This window comes from Argentina silus, assembly GCF_951799395.1.
Source record: "Argentina silus genome assembly, chromosome: 14".
Taxonomy (NCBI): domain Eukaryota; kingdom Metazoa; phylum Chordata; class Actinopteri; order Argentiniformes; family Argentinidae; genus Argentina; species Argentina silus.
Genome location: NC_139668.1, coordinates 15761822 through 15789694, shown reverse-complemented (window position 1 = coordinate 15789694; position 27873 = coordinate 15761822). Strand labels below are relative to the sequence as shown.

The window sequence follows — 27873 nt, the reverse complement described above, 5'->3', positions numbered from 1 at the left end:
AAAAGAGACTGATTGATTGATGGGGAGAGAGAGAGAGAGAGAGTGTGTGAGAGGAAGTGTGAAAATTAACTCACGAGAGACTGAAGCCTGATAGAATCTCAGTTCTAAACATAAAATGAATCTGCATTTCTAATTGAGAGAGAGAGAGAAAGAGAGCGGACATAGATACTACTCCCTGGAGAACTACAAGATGGAGGGAGGGAGGGAGGGAGGGGTGATACAACAAACCAGCTTCACTCAATGCTCTGTTATAAAACATTTATTCTGGCAGAAATATTTGAAGTTTTTCAGAGGACTGGAAGCATCTGTGGGTCATATAAAAACCTGATTGATCGTTACCCAGAGAAACATCGGCACAACTGTACAATATTTAAAATCAGATACAATTTATATCAGCCTTTATAGTCATTTACAAAATAAAGGACTTAAAAATCTATTTAAAAACATAAAACACAATAAAATTACAAAAATAAAAATAAAAACAGCATAGGAAGGATGATCCTTAATAAAAACTTGCAGTGTTGTGTGTCGGGGGGGGGGGGGGGGGGGGGCGTCTTCTGTGTCGGCCTGTGGAGAAACAGTCCTATGTTGATCAGCACTATGGCTCCTCTCCTGTTGGTGGCGCTGGCTTGCCAGAACCCAGACACAGCTGGTCACAAGAAGTGCATTCATACTGGAGAACGCTGGTGTAGTGTGTTAGGGTTGTGTGGTTGTGTGTGTGTGTGTGTGTGTGTGTGTGGGTGGGTGAGAGAGCAGTATGATTTTGCTCGTAAAAAGGTCAGAATACAGGATATAGGGTCTGGTGGTGGGTGTGTTTAAGCAGCGTGTTCGTGACAGTTTTGTGTGTGTGTTGATATTGGGGTGTGTGTGAAGTATAAGGAATGCTTTTGATTATGTGTCTGTCTGTGCGCGTGTGTGTGTGTGTGTGGAAAGAGCAGGATATCAACTATCGGACCCTCTAAAAGACCTGGTGGGGTTATTAGTTGGGGGGGTAGGGCAGGTTTTTGTCCCTCTGTTAAATACTGCTGTACTAACCGATGCCCTAGGGACATAGACAAGAACCCTCAGAGCCTGTCCAGGCCTTTCTATGGGCCCACAGAGGCCTGGACCAGAGAAAGAGGGGAGGACGCTCCCCTGAGGGGCTGTGCCCTACTAAACAAGGAGGCCACTTTAACCCTTAGAGGACTGGGGTTTCGACTCATCCTTCTCCCACTTCATTCTTGGGGTGCATCTCAATAGTCTAAAATGGCCACCTCACGTCACCTCCCGTCCTCCTTGTGTACCGATGTGAAAGAACCCGGTAGGAGGGCTCTTGCTGGGTGTCCACAAGTAGGCTTTTCCTTTATCTTGTGTTTTCCAGACCAGTGTAGAGTGAGTCTAGCAGTTGAAAGCAGATACTGTAGATAAGGCCTATGGCGTAGCACCAAGCCCTCCATTAGACCCTCTGAGCCAGGCTAGATAGCAGTTCCCCCTTGAATAGTGTTTAAAAACGTTTATTTCTCTCTATTATTTCTCTCTCTTCTCTTTATTTCGCACATTATTTCTCTCTCTTGTAGATGTTATACCTCATTTTCCCCACTTACTTGGAGTGAGTTCTTGAGCAACGTTTGCTGGGCTTAAGGCTAGCATTAGCAATGCTAGTGGAAGTGGACAGGGACAGCAACCGTCACTCTCAGCATGACTACTTAAAAAACATCTCCACAAGACATTCTACAGCCATCTCATTGTTGTGGCCTATACACACACACGTATATAAAAACACTTAGTTATTCCCACTATTACAAGTATAATATTCGACCCGAGAAAGCTTCCTGTTTGGTTTTTAAGTAGTCATGCAGTACATACAGCACGACTACTAATCAAAATAAGTCACCGGATGAGTCAACAAAATTCCAAGTAAGTGGAAAATGAGGTATAGCATCAAAAAACCGGTACTATCCTTTAAGTCACGTCACTCCTCTCAGTCACAAGCATGTGTCTCATTCTCTCTCTCACAGTTCCGAACATTCCCCATCTTATGCTCCAGGTCACACTGTGTACAACTCACAACATCAGTGTCATTCACAGTGGGGGTAGCACCACAGTCAGTGTACAGGGAGGGGAAAGAAGGTGGGGTCCAGAAGTCTTCCTCTCTTTAAGAGAGTATCCTGATGTCATCACCGTGCGCCAGGAAACCCGGACAGTTGCTGTTGGGTCATTCTCAAGTGACCTGGACGAGAGCGCGCGGAGGGGACAGGTCTGGGACACAACACGTAACACAACTGGCTTTCCCAGTGATCACACTCACACAATATACACATAATCTCCATTTAAAGCTTTAAAAAGTCTCATTTCAAAAAAACTAGTGTTCAGGATGAACGTAGACCGCGAGCCCACACTTTATGGTAGGTTTACTCCAGGGTTTTAGTGCAATACCTCAGGTTGCGTTCACATTGCAGACAAACACTGCAGTCTTCTTGATCAGTGTGTTCAGCTCAGTGGTTGTTTCCTCCCCACTTCCACAGTATATTTTCCTATAGCATCTCCTCCTCGTCTCCCGTCGGTGCATTTAAAAAGTTCAACGTGGCGCACCAGAAGCACTGTGATTGGTCAGTTGGCTGCCGTCGCCGTGGTAACATCTCAGCGCGTGAGCGTGAGCTCTTGGTTTCGTCGGCTGCGGGGTTGTAGTCGTTCCAGAAAGTGTCTGTGTGTGTGTGTGTGTGCGTGTGTGTGAGTGTATGTCAGTCCATCTCCAGGTCCATGAGTTTGTTGCGTGAGCGGGGTGTGTGTGTGGTGTTGCGGCAGCAGCAGTGGGCACAGACGAGGCCCAGGAGGAGGGAGAAGAGCCCCACGGCTACCGAGGCCCCGGCCCCATACAGCAGAGGCAGCTTCATAGAGTCCCACACTGTGGAGAAAATACAGACAGAGAGAGAGAGAGAGGGGGAGAGAGAGGGGGAGAGAGAGAGAGAGAGAGAGACACCGTTAGTTGATACATACATACGCACACGCACATGCACACGCACTCAGTGTGAGTTACTCACTGGCGAAGCGGACGGTGAGGAACACCCTGGCAGAAGTGAGCTCTGTGCCCTGCGTCCACGCCCCCGTGGAGGCCGACAGGTACCAGGGCGTGGCACAGCAGTGGTACTCCCCCGAGTCGCTGTCCTGGGTGGCGTGGACGTTCAGGGTGTAGGCGTGGGTGTCGGTGCGCTCCAGGGACACGTCGCTGCTGGAGTTACGCTCCCCCTTCTTGATGACTCCGAAGCGGTCGATGCTGGCGAGGGGGGTGGCGTTGTCCCCTCCCCTAAGGCGCGTCATGAACCAACGCACCTCATAAGACAGGTCGTCTGAGGAGATAGAGAGGAGAAATGTGAATTCTAAAACCACTTTGTCATTGGGTCAGTATAGAACAGCATATACGCTTTGTTACATTGTTATACTGTTATACCTTATTGACACACATACATATATATATATATATATATATATATACATATATATATATATATATATATATATATATATATATATATATATATATATATATATATATATATATACACATATACATATATATATATATATATATATATATATATATATATATATATATGCCATTTAGCTGATGCTTTTATCCAAATATTGCAGTGAGTGCATACATTTCTCAGTATATATGGTCCCAGCGGGAATCAAACCCACAACCAAAGCATTGTTAGCGCCATGCTCTACCAACTGAGCCACAGAGGACCACAGGACATGTGTGGAGGCAAGAGTGAGAGGCGTATACAAATGCAAAAAATGTAGTTTGTGGTGCCACACACACACACACACACACACACACACACACACACACACACACACACTGAGGTTATAAAACAAAAACAGGCATGTCTTCTATTATGGTTACATTGCTGTTCCATATTTCTCCTTCTCTATCAGAGAGATCTGAGCTGGAGCCTGCGGCTCGGAGAACCTCTAACTGGTCATTAATGTGTCAAAGAGGAGCTATTAGCACTGTTCCTCCCTCCCTCCCTCCCTCCCACACACACACACACACACATATTCTCTCTCTCACACACACACACACACACACACACACACACACACCACCCCCGTGAGCTGCTAGAGACATGGCATCTCTGAGATGGAGACAAAGAGAGAGGGAAGGGATGATAAAGGCAATAAGAGAAGAGTGGTAACAATGAGCAGCAAAACAATGAGCGGCAAAATAGAAAGGGACAGCGAGAGACAGAAAGGGACAGAGAGAGGGTGACGGGTACAGAAGACGGAGGAAGCAGAGCAGTGACCCAGAATGAAGGGTAGAGTCACATCTGATCTCCTCTCCAGTGGCCTTCCTAATTACCGCTTCCCCACCTCAGTGGACACACAGCGTGATAAACATGTACGGGGCCTCTGCTCGCTCGGTTTGATATCCAGTCTAATGGCCCCCATGTTGGCGCTAAACTAGGAGACAAAGACAATAACATTCTGAATCAGAATGCAAATTAGAATGTTACAGTCATGGATCGTTTGATTCCAACATGGAGGATATAATTTGAAGACAAAATGACGAACGAAGCTTTGTGTGAAGAGGACCAAGTACAAACTGAACCCGTTGTTTAGGATCTTTTCATGGATTAACGCCTGACAAACGTTAGTTTTTTTAATCTAATGTGGTGTCCTGTAATGTGAACAAAGTTGGTTCACGTAATAATGAGATGTGGGAAACAATTGCAGGCTTGATTTCTTTGAAGCCCACATTTTCCAGTAATTGAGAAGGTTGATGTGTTGATGCCTGGGGGCCTTGTGGGACCATCTTCTAGGATGCGCCATAACATTATTTAATAACTTATGATACTGTATGAACTGTTTTTGTTTTGTATATTCACTTATTTATTGTGTTCTTTGAATTTGCTAAAGAGCTGGAAAAAAAGGAAAAGAATTGTGGAAAACAAACAGTTTTGTTCAGAGTTTTAAACATCAATGAACACATCAGTGGCACCCTCCCCCCCATGTAACGCAACTCACTAGGCCACTGTGCAAGGACCTCATGGCCACACTGTGGAGTTGGACTAGGCTACTTAGAGCAAGTCAAGCAGAAAGACTTGAAGATACAGTCCCACATTACTATGTGCTTTCTCTCCCCGAGTGCTGTTCCTGATATCCACACTGCCCTAATGCTAATAATACAAGGCCTACTTTCTGATAACGACGAAGACGAAGATATCGCTACTGTCTGATGATCGTGATGAAGATGGGGGCGGACGTGGTGGAGAGAGGAGAGGTTACGTCTCGTATCTGTGGATGTGAACGCGGAGTGCCGAGGCGAGGGGTGACGGGATGTGACATGGGTCTCAGCGCAAAGGGCCAGAGGGATTTCGGGCCACTCAGGACGATTCCTCCGGTTCTAATTGAGCTCCCATGGGCCAGTAACGCTTACTCCGAACTATGGGAGAGGCTAGTCCTCCAAGAAATCAAAAGTGGGGTAAGACGTTATCACAGCTAAAAAGTGGTCTGAAGGCCCTATATTCCACCCCATTTTGTGTCAACTGTAGATCCTGGTATATGCATTGGTATTTATAAAGGGATCTTTGGTAGCTGTTGTTTAAAACCAGTCAAGTTCAAATCAATGGGGAGAGAGGAGAGGGGAGTGAGGGTACACAGCTATCTGTCTTAAGATACTGTATGTTCTTATGTCACGATTAGTCCATTTGAGTGTCTGTGTCTCTCAACACCGAGCACTATGCAGGGGGAGAGGATAAAGACATACAGGAGTCATATGAATGTCCTGACTCGGTTGTCTCACAGATAAGACCATTCTAGACTCCATGGGTTTCGGTTGGACATGCCAAGACCCCCTGTACCAGGCACTGTAGATAACCCTCTCCTCACCTACAGGAATGGCCCCGGCCGCGGTACCCCCCCCTTTAGAACAACCACCATTCCTTGGTCTTTTCACCACAAGTAGCACAACAACCAAAGACAGCCCAATGAGAACATTACCACCATCAACAGTGTGATCTCACCAGTAACGATCGGGATGCCGCCTACACGATTCCCTCCACTGCACCCGTATACACCTCTTTAACACGTGGCCTCACTGAAGACACATCTCACCAGTGGCTGCATGTGCAAATGAGCAGAAATGAATTGTCCTTATTGATTCTCTCCCCCCCCCCCCCCAAAAATGGCCACCAGCAGCACAGACAAACAGTGCAGACACACAAGGATACACAGCGCTGAAATCAACAAGGATACTAATGAAACAAAGTGTGTTACATCTGCCCCATAAAGCCCTATTACTGCACACCACACAGGAATACTAAATGACTGCTTCCACACTGGGCTCAGAGGTAGAATGACTAGAACAGACACTCCCAATTAATGTTCCATGATATGTGGACCAGGGGCCATGATCATGTCCATTCTACTCATTCTATTTCTTGCCTCTCCTTATTAACAAGAGGACTTAATGGTCTGAGACTCTTTTCCCAGTGAATTGGCCTGTTCTCCCTCTTGCCACTCCTAAGAGCTCTCTATTCTCCTCTCCTCCCTCCGAGAGTAATGGACCATGGGATGGTGTAATTAATTGCAGGCTGTTGGGGCTAGGCAGGGGCAGCTGGGTAATTTGATTCTGTTGGGTAAGTCTAACCGCTGGAGGAGGGATGGGAGCTGCTGATAGGACTTGAAGACTACGGAAAGTTTGACAACTCAGCAGGGCCAGATTGACTAAAATGTATGACTTTGTGCACAGTGAGCATCTGTTCTTTTCAAAGGGCAATAAAAAGACAACAGTACAGCTGAAAACACATAACACGATGCTCTGTCTCCAGATCTTTATTTCACAGTTCATTTTTCCCTTTCATTTTGTAAAAGTCTTCACTTACTCCAAGGAAAAAGGCAGAACACTGGGTCCTGGAAACAACATTTAGTGGAATAACAACTGTCACTCTACTGCTCTGACTGCTCTCCAGATCTGAAGATTACATCCTCTGTGTCAGAACTGCTCTTACACATTGAAGGACACACACACACACACACAATTCTTGACATATTTCCTGGCATTCCAAGAACTGAGTGTCTGTGTCTGTGTGTCTGCACGCATCAACAGGCAGTGAAAACGGTGTTCAACAACATCAGTTTACAAGGGCAACAAACAACACCACCAAAACATGTGCTCCCTCACTCTCTGTCCCCCCCACTCTCTGCCCCCCCCCCCCTCTCTCTCTCTCCACTCTTAAAGTGAGTATTGGAACCTTGGAGTTCTCTCCCTGACTCTTGGCCTCTTGCTCCATTCCAAGCAGTGGAGAAAAAGGCTGCTCCTGTTCAGGCTTGCCACTGAGGTGGGAATGCTGGATGAGGTGCTGCACTGTACTACTTAACATTCAACCATTACCTTCAGTTACTGTATTCCCTTTGTGTGTATTTTTTTTTGGTGTGTGTGTGTGTGTGTGTGCACACACTTAGACACAAAGGTGATATGGGTTGGGTAATACCAAACATCCCATGACGAAACTAAAACTTGCCAGAGGTGAAATGACAAAACAAAATAACCGCACACATGTACACGCTTGTGTGTATTTAGGACACCGGAGGCAAGGGTTGGGCAATACCTTCCGGCACATGACTAACCGAAATGAAACCACTGCCACTCCTGAAGGAAATGAGACATGGCAGTGTCAATACAACCAGGCTTACCGGTATTTAAAGTGCGTCAATGTACCTGGGACTGTTTGTCATTGTAACGACATAGTGGCTTTAGAATGGTTGATTCAGCTGCGTCAGGTGTGTTAGTGCTGGTCTGAAACAAAAGCTTGCTCTGTAGCTCTCCGGGACCAGGGTGGTGTCCACCACTCTATGGCTAACATGCTACATAACCATCATGCCATTCCAGCCAATCAGGTTTCCCTGGATGTTAGCCATGCTCCAATATCAGTGAGTGTACTGAAACAGCTGCAACTGCCGAGAAAATTACCACAACATTCCTGTATAATCTACGACACGCATGTGAATACAAGCATGTGCATCATAGAATACACAGACCTTCATACATACATAAAGACACACTCCTAAAAGACGCACGCACGCGCACGCACGAAACCTCCCTCTCAACCCTGGAGGGAAGGAGGGAAGGAGGGAAGGAGGGAAGGAGGGAAGGAGAGAGAGAGCGAGAGGTGGGGTGTGATGTCTTCTTCTAGTTCTAATAACGTAAGGGAGGGAGACGGAAAACAGAGGTCTGAAAGAGAGAAAGAAAAAAAAAAAGAAAAAAAAAAGGAACCAAAAGGAGGAGGGGAGAAAGAGAGAATAGCACAGAGTGACTGAGGGCGCTGCCTTCCAGAGAGAGGGGTTCACACTCCACCAATCCCTGATCTGGGCTGCCGGGGACAGGAAAGAACGTGTGCAGAAAGACGAGCGTGATGTGTGATGAGAGATGGAGGGGGGGCGGGGGGGTGGTGGAGGAGGGGGGGGGCAGGTAGGGTCTGTTCTCATGTGTGGGGGAGGGTGAGATCTGAGCAGGAGAGCTGATAAGAGAATCTACCATGCAGCACCATGTCTTTCAACACTGACGATGATAAACGAGGTGTGAATGAGTTTCTGTTGTAAATGACTAATCACCTGACGAAATAGATGAAGACATCAGCATATATTAGGATCATTTTAATGGCAAGGAATTCATTTTTTGTGTGTGTGTGTGTGTATGTTGCAAAAAAGACATCTAATGCATTGTTGAGATCTTCACTAGGTCTCAAAGCACTTGACATCGTAGAGAGGGTGTGTGTGTGTGTGTGCGTGTGTAGTGGTGCACTGTGTATGTCCATCCCTTACCAGTCTTGGGGGAGGAGCCAGAGACACTGAGGTCACATTCCATCTTGGCCGTCTCCCAGGGATACACACTGGTGGTGTCGGAGCGGATGGCCACTTGGAAAGAGGGACCTACAGGAAGGAACACACATAAGTATGAGGCACAGGGACAGTGTGGGGGGTCACACACGCACACACACACACGCACACACGCACACACGCACACACGCACACACGCACACACGCACACACACACACACACACACACACACACACACACACACACACACACACACACACTTGCAGCTTTTTATTGATTTGTCCAGGAAAGATTTGCCATGGGGTACTACTTTTAAGCTACCATCCGTGAGAGAGAGAGGAAGGGAGAGAGAGAGACAGAGAGAGCCGGGGGGGGCGGGGGGGACACAAGGGGCCTACCTTCCCAGGGACAGTGGTAGGGGATGGTTTATTTGTAGCCCTCTACCAACAACATCAAACATAGCTAGAAAAAAAGTAGGCCAATGGTGTGTGAGATTAAAATGTGTTACAGTACGTGTGTGTGTGTGTGTGTGTGTGTGCATAATGAGTAAATTATGACATGGAGAAAGTCTTACATGAGGGAGACAACTAAGTGTGTGTGTGTGTGTGTGTGTGTGTGTGTTGGTGGTTCCACCTACCAGTCTCCTGGAAGTTGATTTGGACCTTGTTGGACTCAGAGTTGGCAACTTTGGTCCAAGCCTGGCCCGGCTGTTTGGTCCAGGCTGTGATCATACACCAGTAGAACCCGGTGTCCGCCAGCTGGACACCTGCCAGACGGAACCGGAACTCTGCCGGCCCAGTCTTACTCAGCACCAAGCTATCCCTGTGGACCACCAAGTTTATCATCATCTTCATTTAAATCCTTTTCTATAGTGTGGCTTATATACTGTGTGTGTGTGTCTCAAGATACCTGCAGTTCAGTGTGTGTGTATGTGTGTGTGTGTGTGTGTGTGTGTGTGTGTGTCACCAGGCCCACCTGCGGCTGGGGTCGGTGGCAGCCCCATGTTGTAAGACAGAGTCAGGGCTGAGGGAGACAATGGTCCGGGTGGTCCCCTCCACACTCTCCTGGCTCTGCACCAGCACTGAGTAGCCTGGGTCCTGCAAGTGCTCATTGGATACGGAACAGCTCATCTCAAAGGTGGCTCCGCCCCCCGAAGCCTCACGCACACGCTTGGCCACCACATTCAGAGACGGACCTGGACATTGACAAGCTAAGTTTATTGACCCATCAATCAATTAGCCTGTCAGTCAATCAATCAATCAGAGCGCTACCCTATGTTCTAGGCTAGGGATGTGAGGCTTCGCATCAACTTCCACAGCGGTCTGGGGGCAAAATGGAAGTGAAAACTGTTTCTGCAAGAGGATGGGCAACAGAGACTGGCATGATAATGGTGGTGGGGACTAGGGGAAGCAACCATGCCACCACGTCTGAGTAGGTAATGGGTTTCCACAGACACAGGATGAACAATAAACCATAGAGTCTGGTTGTGAGCTGCTGGGGCACAGCAACCAGCTGTCAGTGACCCCAGGGACAGACATCAGAGAGATCATCTCTACATCATCAAACCCTGGACGTCATGACTTCATGAATGGACATGAATGGACAAAGAGACTGACTGAGGAGCACAGCTTTTGGGGAGGGAGAGAGAGTGGAAGGGGAATTCCACCAGTGTCCAGAAGGACAGAGAGAGAGAGAAAGAGAGAGAGAGAGAGAGATGAGAACAGACTTCCTACTTCCTGCGCACTCATCAACACTCATAGCTATGCAGAACTACTCAATGATCTAATTAGCCATATGGAGTTCAGAATGAGTGTGTGTGTGTGTGTGTGAGTTTATGTGTGAGTGTATGTGTGTGTGTGAGTGTATGTGTGTGAGTGAGTGTATGTGTGTGAGTGAGTGTATGTGTGTGAGTGAGTGTGTGTGTGTGTCGGTGGTTTATAACAAGTGGTCTTTTTGTGGCGTTCACAAGTCAACAAGAACCATTTAGGCTCTGGAAAATATGACTCATCGCTGTCACTCACATCAAACTGTGACTACCGCCGACTCTGATGTGTGCTAGGGACTGCTGCATCCGTCGGTGAGTGTGTGTGTGTGTGTGTGTGTGTGAGGAGTGTGTTTGTGTGAGTGTGTGTGTGTGAGGAGTGTGTTTGTTTGTCTCAGGCTTCTGGTGGGTATGGTTCTAGCTTCCTATTCTCAGACCAACAGTGGCGCCTTTAACAATCTACAAAAAAACAACATCACCACAGCCCAGACGAAAGAGAGGAACACGGGAGGGCTTCACATCTACGGGCCTCGACTGTCACACATCAACCACATCTGACCTCTGCAGCTCTGTAGTAATACTGTACTCTTGTTGTAAAACTTGTTGTAAAACTGCTTTGGCAAAACTGGATTAGAGAGAGAGAGAGAGAGAGAGAGAGAGAAAGAGAGAGAGAGACAGAGAGAGAGAGAGAGAGAGAGTATGTAAGTAGGGAGAGAAAGAGGGACATGAGAGAGAGGTTGAAAGAAATGTATAGAGAGAGAGAGAGAGAGAGAGAGAGAGAGAGAGAAATGGTGGAAAGAGAGAGAGAGAGACAGAGATGAGTACTAACGTTTGGGCTCCCAGCGCACGGTGACAGCAGGGGTCAGGTACTCTGCTGCCCTCTCCACCCCACCCTGCCGGGATGGGCGCCACGCCACCACGCTGCATGCATACCCCCCCATATCCACTTCCTGTAGGCACAGATACACATACAACTAGTTAGCACTCTCTAACAACCACAGCTCTCAACAGTGGTTAGGGGTAACTTCACACACACACACACACACATCACACACACATCACACACACACCTGTGTGCGTAGGAAGCGGAGCTTGAATGTATCAGGTTCCAGTCGCGTCAGAGCGATGAGACCAGAGTCCAGCCTGTCTTTGTACGACATCCCCGGCTGTAGGTTGCCCTGGGCGTCCAAGGAACCAATGGGCTGGCTCGTTTCTGTGGTTGCCGGGCGGTCTCCGGGAGGGCCGGGAAGAGGCGTGTACTCCCAGGCCACGCCCAGCCGACCCACAGCAGGGAGGTGGGTGATGTTGGTCACGTGACACGTCAGCTCAGTGGGTTCACCGGTGACCTGGGGTGTCAACGAAGGTTCAAGGGTCACGCTGAAATCAGGCTCTAGAGAGAGAGAGATCAAGAAAGAGGGCATATTTCAATGGACACAACAGACCAGCCGTTATAGTGCATTTAGTGTTCAATAATAACAACACAGACTCTCCTGCAGCACACTGATCACCGAGCAGTCACCATCTGTAAGCTACTTCAGATCCACTGACAGTGAGCTCTTCCCTGTGTGTAAGCACGGTTCCAACAGGCAGTTTGTGTGTGTGTCTGTGTGTGTGTGTGTGTGTGTGTGTGTGTTAGAGCAGACAGCAGAATATCAGTATATCAGTGTTAAGTGTCTGTGGTGAGGTGGATGTGAGTTCTCTGTAGGTGTGAACACTGAGGCAGGTGTCTCAAGTCAGACCACCAGTCTACAGATTGGCCCTTCATGCTCCACTGGACAGTACACACACACACACACACACACACACACACACACACACACGGTTCCAAGACCTCGTTTAGCTCCATCTGTGTGTGTGTGTGTGTGTGTGTGGATCAGTGTTTGCATCGTGTCATTTGGACGTCACAGGGGCTGAATCATGCACTGTCACCATCTGCCACACACACACACACACACACACACACACACACACCTCCTCCTCCTCCTCCTCCTCCCCACTTCCTTCGTGACTAGAGGATCCCCGCCAATTACCCATGTGCCCGTTCCCTCCTTGCTCATCCCTCCTCCTCCTCCCTCCCTCCCTCTCTTATCACCCTCTCTTTCTGACACGCTGTGTGTGCGCCTTTGTTCTAAAAATACAGCAAAAGGCACACACACACTCTCCCACTGTGGAAACACACGCATGCCATCTTCAGCAAGAGCCTACAAATGGAACGAAATAAAACACAGTCTTCCACAAGCTGTAAAAACAGACTGAGTGATGTGACTTAGTCTGAACCTCATGCATAGAGACACCAAAAGGTCAGGGTCTCTGGGAGAATGGGGGGGGGGGGGGGGGGGGGTTGTTATGGGGACAGTTGTTATGGGGACAGTAGAACATTCAATCGAGGGTAAGCTTCCCCTGCACTGCACTTTCACCTTCGCCATCGTGAGCCAAACAACGCTAACGGACCCTGCATCTCATTTTACTACAGATGAGAAAAGCACAGCTCCAGTTACAATCTGCATATCAAAAACTGGAGCTCAGCTCCACAACACAATCCCTAATCTGACCCATTATACACGACACAGGAACCGGTCCAGGGCTATTTGTTAACAGAATAATAAAAGGTACAAAAGAAAACCGATATCCACTGAGAGCTGATCCACTGATACCAGTGAAGGACACTTATTGAGCTCTGGTGGTAAGATGGCCACCCTCAAAAAAGCTAGTTACTGCCAATGTCTAAACTCAACCACACAGAGCTCCGGCAGTATCACTCTACACCAGGGCTGTGTTCCATTCCAGAACGTTGAAGACTGTGAAGGGAAGTGAATGAGGGAACACTGGAGGGAACAACGTTCTGGAATGGAATCCAGCCCAGTGGTTCTCAAGTAGTGGGTGAGGGCCACTGATCGGTGTCTTCGCTAATTTCTACTGGGGTCGTAGCTCAAGACTGGGCGGTCTGGTGTGGGTATAAAGCATAACATTGGTTATTTGGAGGCTCACAAGATGGTTTTAAAAATGGTACAAAAAGGTAAATCACACCAGAAACTATCTACTTGGAAAAAACTAAACCACAAAAGTAACGCAACGGAAAAATGTTTTCCTTGAGCAGTAACTAAGACTGCCTGTACAGCTGCAAACACATTCCCAAAACAATAGGTCCACTTGGAAATATTTCAGGTGATCCAAAAAACTGATAAAACTGGTTCTCATTTCACTTCAGCTGGATAAGGGACGTCTCAAGTTCCATAAACACACAGCAGAACTGAGCGACTGTAACTGCCAGAGAAATCTCAAAGGTGTGTGTGATTCACTGATAACATACTGGAGTTTCAAAAGTAAAACACACACAAGTCTGGGCTCAACTTGTGTGGTGAAAATAGGTCATAGAATCGCACAACTTTGGAACTAAGCAACACAACAGGAAGTTTGACAAAATGACTAAACACACAATAGAATCCAAGCTGTGACTTGTACAATACAAAAGAACAATCATTGACTAGTGAGGGAACCATTGGAGTGGAGTCACTCCTCTGGAAGTCAAAAGGGTGTGAGACTCAGGGTACGTTCTGCTCTGTGGTTTGGCGCGTTGCCATAGAGAAAACACCTGTTTATAACGGACGAAAACTACCTGCCAGTCTCAACTCAAACGGCGTCTGACAGACTAGAGTTGAATTTCTCACTTTACTTTTCCACTCTAATGTGTTGAAGCTTACTTAGTCCTTCTACTAATTGTGGGGCTGTTTCAACTTCCTTACTTGACACCTTGCTCTGAATACAAGTGTCAACAAAAACAATGTAGCCCTGCATGTCTCTACACACACGTATACCAATGTCACAGGCACACCTCATCCTATAGGAGTATATTCAGAACACACACACACACACACACACACACAGACAGACAGAGTGACTCAAACGAAACGCCAAGGGGAGATTCATTCATTTCAACAGAGAAGAGCAGATGTTCGATCTTCAGTTATCTTTTTCCAAATATGCGTGGAAGGTCTGGTGGACTAAATGTGGCCTTCAGTTACCCAATACAAAGACCGGGGAAAAACTCCAGACCTATTGCCATTGGCTTTACCTCACATCAATCATCTCCCACAACACTTGCTCCCTATTGCTTTGCACACCACACATCTGATTCAGAGTCATGCCTTGCAGTGGTGTGAGTCAATACAATCAAATAAAGACAAATGCTTGACTCAGTTCACTTAGGTTCACTTCCACAGAGGCCAGGTTTGAGTCATTGTTATTCAAGGCCTACATGCAATAGCCCGGGGACGAGCTTCTATCTGGAGAGAAGGCAGAGGCGAGGAGCAGAGACGGAGTTTCATGGGACCCTCGTCTCTGCCAAAACGCTTTGACGTGCACTGCTTCAGTGTCTCTGGTTTCACTGTAGAGAGAGAGAGTGAGTGAGAGAGAGTGTGTATGCATGAAGTGAACCAGATATGACCCAGAGAGTCAGTGCATTCCTCCACCTAGTCTCCATCCTGTCAACACCTCCCTCTAAATCCCCCTTTCCTACACTCTCTCTGTCCCTTCTCCATCTCCCCCCTCTCCCCCCCCCCCATCCCATCCCATCAAGCAAAGCAACTTTTACAGCTTTGAGTGGCTGGTATAGAAGTTGCACAACCTCTGACAACGTTCTTCTTTATCATCATCATCATCGTGTATTCCCCCAATAACTACATGTTAGTCTCCCCTCCCCCTCCACCCACCTCTTCCCAATCTCCACTATAACCTAACCTAACCCAATGCATGGCGCATGGATAAGAACCTGAAGAGGTCTTGACCACCTGCATGGTTGCGTATGCATTCTGGTTTAAGTGCTGTGAGTATTACAAGTCTGCAACTTGTGGTGTATCAACACATGGTTTGTGTGTGTGTGGGGGGGGGGGGGGGGGGTTGGGCACGCTGTGTCATCCTCTTGGTGCTGGGGGATTGAACTACAAGAGAAAATAGTCACTAAATCAGTCAGGTATCTACATATTTAGTCACTAAATCAGTCAGGTATCTACATATGGAAACAGAGCACAGTGAACACCATGACAAGAGCAGACAGAACTCTGGTGGTGACTCTACAGGAGGCATACTAACACACCCCAGGGGGGCTGTGGGACACACCAGGAGGATGAATAACAACCAGCTGTGTGACTGTGTACGCAAGACAGAGGAACTGTTGTTTGTTTGACTGATTTAAAAGCGTGTAGTAGTAGAGGTCTGAGTCAAGGCCACCATAGTAAAGGGAGTTACCAAGGCCACTGTGGCTCCCGGTTGGTTTCCTCCTTTAGCATAATACTACACCTCTGCTGCTACAGTATATGGAAAGATGTACATTGTGACGTATTCTGGAGAGTGTGCACTTCCTAAGCCTTGATTGTGTGTGTGTGTGTGTGTATGCAATGTGTAGGCACAGTCAGTTCCTCCTCCATTGATGTCTGGCCTTGAGCGTGCCCCTCTCCCACGCGGCTTTGCCCTGGGCACTGGCCTCCAGAATAAACAATGGCAGACAGAAACAACCATCCAGTACCCCTCCACCCCTCCAAGCTTAGAGGTGGTACGTCTGTGTTTGTGTAGGGCTCTATGGGGATAGAGAGGAACTCCTACACTCTGGCCTTGGGCTACGCATTCCTTCCCTATATAGATGTTTTAGCAGCAGTGTTTGAAGTGTGTGTGTGTGTGTGTGTGTGTGTGTGTGTGTGTGTGTGTGTGTGAGAGAGTTAGGGCTATACAGTATCTAAGCATCATGTTTTATTGTCTCCCATGAGAATCCGTACCAGAACAACTTTCACACCGGCTTTCGCCCTGCAGCGTTGGAAACAGCCACAACCAGCGCAGCGCGGAGTGCTCATTACTCGTACACACGCACACACGACTGACTGCACCGCTCCTCTATTATCCTAACTGTACACCGTGAATCTCAGTGGCATTTGCAGCCAAATGCGACATGCAGCCTACAGGCCTGTCCGTTGTATACGCCCGCGGACCCACGACGGTCCCACGGTGCCTTCTGACATATTATACAGCAGGCAGCCGTCCGCACCTCCGGTAAATGTCTAACTAACCCTGCCGGCAGACGCCGCTCCATTCATACAGACTGTGATAGTCAGAAGAGGAGCGTCTGATACTGAAAGAAAAAGGGAGCGGTGTCGATCTGAATTCGGTACACGTCTAGACACACGAAACAACCTCCACGCCACTGTCTCTACAACAAGTCAACCAGTGGTGTTGGGGTGCAGACTCCAGAGCTCTATCCACCAGGCAACCAGACCACCGACTGACACTGATGGATGGCTGGGGGTGTTGTACTGTACGCGTGCGACACCACGGGTCTTTAGAACCACCGTCAGATCACACTGTACACCTTACACCACAGGAAATACACACACACACACACACACACACACACACACACACACACACACAGTGAAAGAGCAGAATATTCTCAGAGACCAGACACAGGAGTTAGCACAGCAGTGAACAGTGAAGGCATGACTAATCAATCCTCTTCACACAGGGGGGGCGGGGGGGGGGGCGGTGTTAGCAAAAGGCCTGACTAATGGACTGGGCTTGCTGCGAGGTGTGTGTGTGTGTGTGTGTGTGTGTGTGTGTGTGTGTACACACAGGACAATACATTAATTAAAGGCATGGTGTGATTGAGCATGCCTGTAGAGGGTATGGCTAACAAAGGATCAGTCTTTATGCTTAAAGGGACGGTTCACTATTTTGACAGTTGGTTCACTATTTTGACAGCTCCATTCATTTTAAGGCCCTATATAGAGGGATGTATATGTTGACGATCGACCCAGATGGTTTTTAAGTGCTTACCTTAGCAGCCTCAAGTTGTAGACAGAACGGGAGTAAACAGGGCAAGTCGTTTCTAGTAGTTTTCCATTAAGCACCACAACATCCTTTTAGCTGTAGCACATAATGCATAACGGTTCGTTTTTATTAGTGTTCTTGCGAAGCTCACTAGAGTTCTGGCAGGAATTCTGGGCGGCCTTAGACACTGTACCCAGGAAGAGAAATATGAAGATATTCTTTGATTTAAATATTACTTTACGAATATGCCAATTGCCTAGTTACAGCCCTCAGAGGACATATAGTTGTTACATAAGTAGCGTTGGAATTTCTAAAAGGATGTTTTGGTGCTTAATGGAGCAAGAAACTTGTCCCGTTTTCTCTCATTTATCTCCAAGTTGAGCGATCACAGCTACTGGACATAACTAAAGAACAAAGGTAAGCACTTAAAAACCACCACAAGGGCCAATCTGGGATTCAAACAACAACAAAGTAGTCACTTTGGTCAATATTTTTTGGCAAACCGCTGAGGGTGGGTTGATAATGAACAATGTTGTGTTGATTATATTGCACAAAATGTGTATTCTGTAAATGTCAAACCTTTAGCAAGCTATCAACTGTCAGCTATACATGGTCATCTTAATTGAATTCTAACATGACAAAACAGTGATAGTTTAAAAGGCAGACTCACCTATCTGGGTGACCAGCACCTGGACTGGGTTGGAGGTCTTCTCAGAAGCCTGGTACCACCCTCCTCTTCCTCCTCTCCTGACCCAGGCACGGACCTTACATGTGTACAGCCCCTCGTCGGATTTCCCCACCCCCCTCACCAACAGCCTGAACTCCCCCTGCCCCGCCCGCTCCAGCCCCACTAGGGCAGACCCGTTTGAGACCACCCCATCCCGGCCCAGGCTGACCACCTCTCGATCATCTACCAGCCAGATGAGCTCCAGGGCCAGGGAGGGCAGGTTGCCAGCAGCGATGGTGCAGGTGAGGGTCAGGGTGTCATCCATGTTGAGGGTGGTGTTGGAGTGGGCGGAGACAAGCAAGGACTGGGCTGGGGGGAGGGAGGCAGGGGGACAACAACAACATGGCTGACGTTAGAACCAAACAACAGGGGGTAGGGGGCTAGAGCAGTGTTCCATCCTCATTCTAGAACCTCACAGGGTGAGCACAGTTTGTTCCATCCCAAGTACTAACACACCTGGCTCAGCTGGTGAATGGCTTGATGATTAGTTGAATCAGATGTGTGTAACTGGGCAGGAACAAAAGCCTGCACACCCCTGTGGGTCCCCAGTGGGACCACCAGAGAAGACCACTGGGCTTGAGGATGCTTTGTGACTGGTCATATACTGTATTTCTGGTGGAGACCAAGTGACGAAACATTCTGCCACAGCGGTGCAGAGTGCCAAGTCTTATACCCCAAACAGTAAATAGAGAAGAAGGGAGATTAAAATCTAATACAAATTTGATTAAATCCAAGTCCCAACTGCCAGCAGTGAGTCTAAATACCCAAAGATAGAAAAAAGGGATTATGGTTTATTAAAAAGCCAATTGTGAACATCTAGAAAATGTTGAAATGTCAAGTATGAAAGGGTAAGAATTAAAAGCTGCTGTACGTGGAAAAAAGGCTTCAGGCTTCACAGAAAAAACCCCAATAACGCTTGGTTCATCATTGAGGACTAGTGGAACATTTACAGTGTCTGATATGAGACAGAGACTGAACTGCAGGAAAATGTGAAGCCCTCTTGAAGGGTGAATATCAAATAAAGTCCTGGACTCTTCAACAATAACCAACCCTGGGATATCAGGTAGTAGGTGGGATAGATGTGTTATGGAAGAGAGCGGTGTGTGTTTAGAAAAGAAAACCGTGAACAAAGCTCACACTGTGCGACTCCTCCGATCCTCTTGACTTCTTTGAGTCTCTCAAAAGTCAATACTGGCTGCTTGGCTACACTGTACTTAGATACAGTCTAAAAGACTAAAGCCAGAACACTCTCCTGTCTCTCTCTCTCTCTCTCGTATCTGTTCTCTGGCCTTTACAGAGCTACTCTCAGTCTTATCCCCCAGCTTAATGAAAGCCCATGCAGGAGAGTTTTATGGGGATATGGTTACCCAGTAAGAGTGTCCAAGGCAACTGCAGCGCAACCAGTGCTGTGTGTGTGTGTGTGTGTGTGTGTGTGTGTGTGTGTGTGTGTGTGTGTGTGTGAGAGAGAGAGAGAGGGGGGGGGGGGGAGGGGGGTCCTCAGTGTGCTAACAAAGGGAAGAGGGGGGTAGAAGAAGGCTAAGATGCTCTGTGTCAAGGGCCTCTTGAGCAGACAGGAACACTGATGGGGGGGAAAAAAGGACTGTGATGGACAAAAATGACTCTACCATCCCTCTAGGTCCCTCCCCCTCCCTCCAATGCAGCCATAAGACACACACCCTCCCCCCCTTACCTGTAGGTGTGACAGTCACCGCCCCCATCTTAACAGTCTTCTCTACGATGCTCTTCCACTGCCCCTCCTCGTGCGTCCACTCTTTCCCCGTGCACTCGTACACCCCTTCGTCAGACGCTGTTACCCCGGACACCACCAATCCGAAGGCCCCGTCACCACGAAGAGCCAATCGGATCCCTCCATCTGCGTAACGCTGGGCGGAGCCAGTCCCGGTGGTCACCCCCCCCTCTGGGCCAAAGGTCAGGATCTCCTCCAATGGGGCAGCTCCTCTCCTTAGCGACCAGGTGACTGACAGGTAGGTGGGGTGGGTGAGCTGGCGGGTGAGGTTGCAGGACAGGGTGATGTCACCGCCCTCAGGGACGACAGGCTGGGGGGCTTCAGGGGACACCTTGAGGGTGTCAGTGATCACTGCAGGGAAAGGAGACAGTTACTACTGGACACACACACACACACCACACACACCACACACACCACACACACCACACACACACACACGTCTCTTATAGGTTATCCAATGTACAATATGACCACCAGTAGGTTACCTACAGTAAATGAGTCTTGGCACTTCATTCAATCCACTTCAAACACTGGCAATAGAACACGTGAAAGTGGCTATTTTACCTCTGTCATTTGATACAAATGCAAATGAAGGAAAGGAAGATGAGGAGACAAAGCTACCTTTGACTGCTGAATGCACCCATAAAATTAAACAAATATTATAATATCAACTCTACAGTACATAAAACGTCACGGAGACGGCGACGGAGATGCTGAGATATACCGCCGTGAACCACTTAGGCAATCAAATGCCGTGTCCTTTCATTTCCTTCCATTTCGATGATCCTCTCTCATCGCCAAAAGTCATTTATGGTTTCATAAGCTGTGATAAACAAATGCCAATGAACACACACACGCACACGCACACACAAGGAGATACAGCCCGACAGACAGACACACACACACACACACACACACACACACACACACACACACACACACACACACACACACACACAGCCGCCCCCCCCCCCCCCACACACACACACACAAATAGCCACACACACACCTTTCAGTGCAGGAGTGATGTCGACACGCGTGTAAGAGAGGATTTAGATGTGATAATCCCATCAAACGAGCGAGAGGCCCAGTTTACTCTGAACCGTCACAGCTGGGTAAACTGTGAGGGGGGCCAAAGAGAGCTGGGACTTCCTTCTCCTGCTCGTATTTTTATCCCAGTGTCCTGCAATCTCACCTCACTCACTCGGTGTCTCCCTCCCTCAGTAACGGTTACTGTGCTTTCAGACTCTGATATTTTGACATGGCTCTTTCTCTCCCTCTGAGCTGCCGTTGTAAACAAAGCACTTGATCGTTGCTAAAAGGGAGCTGCCAAAAGACTGTCAAAACCATCAATGACAAATCCTCCTTTCTCCAACCAGCTAAACGTGTTCTCCATTATGCTCAGGTACAGAGAAAGTGAAAGAGGCAGAACAAGCATAATTGGTCATGAACGTCACGCAACCACTCAGCGGAGTGGTTGTCATAGCAGAACAAGCATTCTGAGTATAGCATGTTGTTCAGTGTGGAAGGGCGGCAGCATAGAAAGGGTGCTCCACTACTCTGTAAAGACAGCCTACATGGTGGTCCACTCACGGTGGGTTAGGATACACCCTGGGCCAGCATGTCTAGTTCAGCTCCAGCATAATGAAAATCCCATGTTTCACAATCTCAACCAGACTTAACTGCAGCAGATTTGATCATCTCACCACTCTACACCTCCGACAGGTTCTAGATTTTTTTTCCCCTCCCCTCCCCTCCCCCATTTGACATGAGCCAAATACACCCACCTGGCATCTGCTGTGTGTGTTTGAGATATAGCGCAGGCAACCGTGGGTACAGATCTAAATCTGATCAGCCCCCCCCCCCCCCCCCCCCCCACCACGTTTACAATAATGAACAAACCCATCAGAGTGTACTCCCATCATGAAACATACTGCTACCTTGGACACAAGTTTAATGTTGCTGGTGAGTGGGGGGGGAACAAGTGAAGTAGGGGGGGGGGGGGGGGGGGGGACATGTCACCCCCCAATGTTAGAAGCAGGCAACATGGTCCCCCTCAAAACAAAAAGTGTTCCCAGGGGGGCATCCCCCCAGACCTCTCCTAACAAAGGGGGGAGCCTGGGCTGACAACCGTAGAGAGCAAGTCACACATAACTAAGTTGTGAGGTCCATGTTCAATAGACCACACTGGACTGCAACTGTGCTCCAACGCAGCGAGTGTGTGTGATCTAATACACACACACACACACACACACACACACACACACACACACACACACACACACACACACACACACACACACACACACACACACACACACAGACACACACAGACACACACACACACACACACACACACACACACACACACACACACACACACTTCAGTGAGGGAGTGATGTTGTCACATGCATAAGACAATTAGATTGGATGTGACTCACCTGTGAGCTGCACCTCTGCTACATAGTTCCCGCTGAAGACAGAGTCAGTACTTGTGGTGGTACATTGGTAGGTGGCGCTGTCTGATGACTTCACTTCCTTTATCCTCAGCTCCACCGAATTGTCGTCCAGCCGCACCAATGTGATGTCACCGCTGGCAACACGGTCTCTCAGTGACGTGTCTGAGTACCTGAGGTCGAAGGTTGAGATGATCTGTATCGGAAGTGATTCCCCCCGCTTCATCGTCCACTCGAATTCCTGCTCTCTGGGGCCCTCATAGGCTGTGACATCACAGCGCAGTGACACGGGTTGGCCCTCTACACGGATTAGAGGACCAGGAGAGACAGAGACCACCCTAGCAGAGGCCAGGCCTAGAAAAGAAACCAACACATTATAAACATGTATCCACACGCATGCACGCTGACAGCACGCTGACTCATCCTCCAACCTTTTCTGTTTTATAAGTATCTGATGATAAACCTGTTTCTATTCTTAGCTTGTGCTTATCATACTTTAATAGTTGGTTTGGTTCCTCTCCGATAACTACCTATGGTGAGATGTGTAAAAGAGTTGTGTTTATGACGTAGTTGTGTGTAAGTGTCGTCCATGTGCGGGTCCTGCAAATCCTTCCTCCGAGGAGAAGTTTCAGAAACAATCTGCGACATCATAGAAATTCCGTGGCCAAATTCACACAGAACGTGTCACTGATGAATGTGTGTGTGGATCCTGGAAAACATCCACGTCACAGCGAAACTGGTACAATGCTGCACTCAAAGGGCACATCTCCTAGTCTCCTTTCCTTTATTCACACTGACAGCGGAAACAGAATGGGACAAGTGAGAGAAAAGCGAGGATTCCACCTATCCCGTCTTTTCAGATTAGTGCTGATGAAGGAAAAGTTGAGGAAGCTACCTCAGGCTCTAGACAGAAAGAGACGGCAGAGGCAGGGAACAGGCTAAACCACTCATTCTAAATGGAGACAGAAAACACCTCTGTTGGGCCTGTTTGGACGAGCATTAGAGAACAGCAAGTGTGAGTGCACACATGCGCACACGTGCACACACACACACACACACACACACACACACACACACACACACACACACACACACACACACACACACACACACACACACACACACACACACACACACACACACACACACACACACACACACACACACACACACACACACACACACACACACACACACACACACACACACACACACAGCAGGCCCGTCTCAACAAGCACACAGAAACAGTGTGCACATGCCTCGGCCAGAATGAAGTATCTGTCGTAACTCCACATGCCATATAGCTACCATATAGCCACCATATTGCCACCATATTGCCACCATATAGCCCCCACTTACACACCCAACCACCCACCCACCCACCCACCCACCCACCGACCCACCCACCCACCCACCGCATCATTTGGCAAGAACAAAAAGAAGACTTCCAGCACTAGCAGCTTTCAAGGAACAAACCAGAAGCCTAGAAATAGTTGACCACTCATCAGAGTCAGTTCAACCAACCAAAAAACAGCATTCATAGAACATTTCCATAATGCCCACACAAATGCATTTGATGAGTTTCGATTCCATTTCAAACATCTTAAGGATATTATAATTGTATTTCTTATCCAAAAAACTAAAAAAGTATAGCTTACTATTCATGTTCATACTTATAAAAACGACAATATGAATAAAGACATCAAAATTCAGATGCTGCTCATACTACAGAGGATAAAATAAGGTTTCAATAGCCATTGTGACTTTCTTGGTACCATCTCCTGACTAAATGGGGAAGCCTGGGTAAGGCCAAAACATCACGAATACCCCAACTTTGATGAATTGTTTCTCACTAAATATTTAGATGAAAATAAGAAATGCATTTCAAAACTCCTTCCAACCAAGTCAGGATATTCCTTTGAAGATATTTTCAGAACCATCTTAGACATCATGGGGATTTTTGTGCCAAATTCACACGGAATGTGCCAGAAAGGTTCTAGTGACATCAGCTGTTAAGAGTGTTTTGAATGACTCTACTCAGGGAGGCTATACAACTGCTACAATAGAGCTTGACACTTAGGACTGTGTGTGATGAGCCAGCTCTCTCTCTCCCCCCCTCTCTGTCTGTCTGTCCGTCTCCCCCCCCCCCCTCTGTCCGTCTCCCCCTCTCTGTCTGTCCGTCTCCCCCCCCCCCCCCTGTCTGTCTCCCCCTCTCTCTCTCCCTCCTTCCCTCTCTCTCCTTTTCCCTCTCTCCTTCCCTCACCCGAACTCTTTTCCTTTAGGGCCATGGAGTGCACAGGCAGTCCTAAGAGTCTAGCTGAGGGGAGGGGGAGACTGAACTGCGCTGATCTATTGCAGTGAAGGAGTAGAGAACCCATACTCTAACACAATACACAGCATCTGAACCGACCAAAGTCTGACTCCTTTATTCATTATTCAATCCAGTGTCATGCCACCAAACTATTATGTGGGCTATGGGAAGCACACACATTGGAAGAATGGGAGTGTACATCAGAAACCCTGTTGTTTGGGGAGGAGTGTGCAGGCTATACCCTCTCTCTTTAGCCACTTCAAAACACACACACACACACCTTATTTAAATTCAGCCTAGACACTCACAAATAACACACAGAATAGGCTTTAGACATGCGCACACACACACACACACACACACACACACACACACACACACACACACACACACACACACACACACACACACACACACACACACACACACACAATGAAGTGTCTCTCTTACTCATAAAATAAACCTGTTAAATTAAATAAAATTGGTATGATACTGGAAATTTACCTTAACAATATTTTCTAAAACTAAATGCTTTGCTGTCAATCACTAACGCGGAGACCCTTAGTAGTGGACCGACATATCCTTTTGATAAGAGCTTAAAACCTCGACAATTTGTCAAATGATGAAATGGGGGAGTTATACGCATTTGACGGGCTAGAGCCCTTGAGCTTAAAGTGCTCTGGCGGGTCATCTTGCGTGTTTACAGGACAATTGTCCTTATTAGGACTCTTAATTAAACTAATGACTTCTTCGCCCTTTTGGACCGAAATTATCTCGTTCGCTGTCCTAAAACAAAAGCGAAAAACGATTTTAATAATTTCTTCTCAATTAAAGAATGGGATTGCCCGTGCATGGACAGATTTGAACTCCCCAGCGAAAAACGAAAATGACCTGTCACCTGTAGGGTGGTGGTAAAGGTAAAGAGGAGGAAGTTGGGCGTGGGAAAATCAAGACGGAGAAAACCGTCATTACAAAAGAGGGAAAAACATAAACTGGGAATCTTGAAACGACAGTCCCACTGTGGAGTGAATTGTAACACTGTCACCAAGATAAGTGGCTATGACCTCTAAATTGAGAATTTGATAGCCTTGTTCTGATTTTGAGTGTTAACCCGCCAGCATGAAGTCAAAGGCTACGAATCAATCAAAGAATGTATGCTTGCTCTTCCCGCGTTATCGCGACGTGAGGCTATCAGACTATTTCACTGATAAACTCAATATGCAGAACTTACCAATAGATAAAAAGAAAAGTAGAAATGTATAAGGGAGATTTTCCATCTTGCAAGCGCGGGTGTTTCTGTCTCCCCGTTCCTTTGTCATCCAAATCGGACACGGTGTGAAAGAAGTCCGCTTGGACCTTCTGTGCAAAAACTCAACCACCCGCGACTGTTCAGAAATTCCGTAAAATTACCGCACTCGGGAATAGAGGACGAGTGTACGTGCGGATATCCGTTAAATGAACATGCGTGGAGTGACAGTCCAGTGGGAGCGACCGCAAGCGTTCGCATGATTCATACTGACTGCTGTTAATCGGTATTTGGTTTAACTGGGAGGAGGGCGAAGGAGAGAGAGGAACGCGTCGCCGTGTCCGGAAGTTAGTTTTTGGATGGAGAGGGCAGTGTGGCGGTGTCTTCACAGGTAGCCCTGTCAATGACTCGCACAGGCGTCAGCAAATTATTATTAAATTCGTGCTCACACAAAAATACGACATCATCAACATCACCAAAGATGGGCCGACAATAATGCTGTTAGGTGGGTCATTTATCGCCCATAATGGACATTATCTACCATGTAGACCCGAAAGCCTCGTTTGACTATCTCGATACAATACATGTCTTGAAACTGGGCTATTTTGATCTGATCCTAGATCTGTTATTAGGGGCAACTTAACCGACTGTTGTACCTCTAAGACTGTCCTGCTGTGTGAGGCAGAGCAAAGGTTGACGTTTACAGCTGCCTGCCCTACCCGTACACACACACACACACACACACACACACACACACACACACACACACACACACACACACACACACACACACACACACAGAATACACCTTGAGAGGCAAACCCTGGACTATAATTGCTTGCTTGATTTCCTGCAGGACAAAGACAAATAACAATCAAAGTCTATTATACGGTAAGTCACACAGACACACAGCATAGAAAGAAACTAGCTTTGAACCAGCCTTTGGGTGGACAAAGTGGGTGGAGGGGGGAGAGAAGTTGGGGTTAGAGGAGGTGGAAGGTCAGGACTCAAAATCTCTGGGGTTAAAGGGCATGTGGTCTCAGGGGTTGTATGTTCAGTCTGCTGCGTTTAGATGTTTTATTTTTACCTTACTCTGTGTGTCTGTGCGTGCGTGCGTGCGTGTGCGGTGTACAGGCCCAAGGCTGCCAGGTGCCCAATAGAGGGTGGGTGTGCATGGTCACACAGCACACAGACATCTGTTCTCACGCCCTCTATTTATACTGAGCCACGCGACAGACTCACTGCAGTTCAGATTGACTGACCAGTGACCGCACGCACACACACACACACACACACACACACACACACACACACACACTAATCCTACAGATATATTTTCTTCTCACCCATCAGTAACTGTGTGGTGGCCTTGGGGTGGCCTAAAGTGCCCACATATGCCCATGTCGGCATGGGCAGCCCCTGCCCTGTTGACATACTCTCTCCTCCTTTCTTTCCTGTCTCTCTCCACTATCTCTATCCAATAAAAAAATAAAAATAAAAATAGAACATTTGAGTGGGACTGTCCCATTCAAATAACATAAAAAAAAAAAAAATCACTTTGTTTTATGAAGCAGAGTGGCATTGGTCCTTGACACTGTTCTAAGGTCAGTTTTGCATCCTCCCCTTAATGGTTAAGGTTAGGATTGACACTGATCTCAGATCTGTGCCTAAGGGCAACATCTACCCAGGTGGGTCAGAGTAGAGACTGTAAAGTATGCCCCGTTGTATATCTGAGTGTGTTAACAGATTGTGGCTGTTTTCTTTCAGCCATTCATGTTATCCATCCACCAGGATTTCAGGATTACCACCAAATACACAAATCAACTATTCTTTAGATCTGACCCAAAAGTGATTCACAGAATGGGCTTCAATTCACTGTAACTAGGGCCCATGTTTTTTTCTGGTCAGGTCAGGTTATGTTGTTAAAGAATAACTAAATGACCTATTCAGGAATACTGTGGTATCAGCTTTGGGTTTGAGTTGGGTTAGA

The 27873-nt window shown here is 47.5% G+C and overlaps 1 protein-coding gene across 1 annotated transcript; it reads right to left on the bottom strand.

Moving 5' to 3' along the window:
* Nucleotides 1-243: 243 nt before the first annotated feature.
* On the bottom strand, nt 244-26170 carry ptgfrnb (prostaglandin F2 receptor inhibitor b). Its single transcript, XM_083685251.1, has 11 exons — nt 25869-26170; nt 22312-22680; nt 19814-20221; nt 18067-18432; nt 11654-11973; nt 11413-11533; nt 9797-10016; nt 9459-9643; nt 8806-8913; nt 3021-3326; nt 244-2884 (listed from the first exon to the last, which is right to left on the bottom strand). The coding sequence occupies exons 1-11, from the start codon at nt 25954-25956 to the stop codon at nt 2721-2723; spliced, it is 2655 nt and encodes an 884-aa protein (XP_083541377.1). The 5' UTR covers nt 25957-26170; the 3' UTR covers nt 244-2720.
* Between the last annotated feature and the right edge of the window lie 1703 nt (nt 26171-27873).

Bases quoted from the DNA above. Each gene is read 5' to 3' on its own strand.
- ptgfrnb (XM_083685251.1), bottom strand. From the start codon at position 25,956: ATGACAAAGGAACGGGGAGACAGAAACACCCGCGCTTGCAAGATGGAA. The intron at 10,017-11,412 runs GTTAGTACTCAT...GTCAATGTCCAG, and splicing joins CGTGCGCTGGGAGCCCAAAC to GTCCGTCTCTGAATGTGGTG. The intron at 3,327-8,805 runs GTAAGGGATGGA...CTATCTCCTCAG, and splicing joins TGGCTCCTCCCCCAAGACTG to ACGACCTGTCTTATGAGGTG.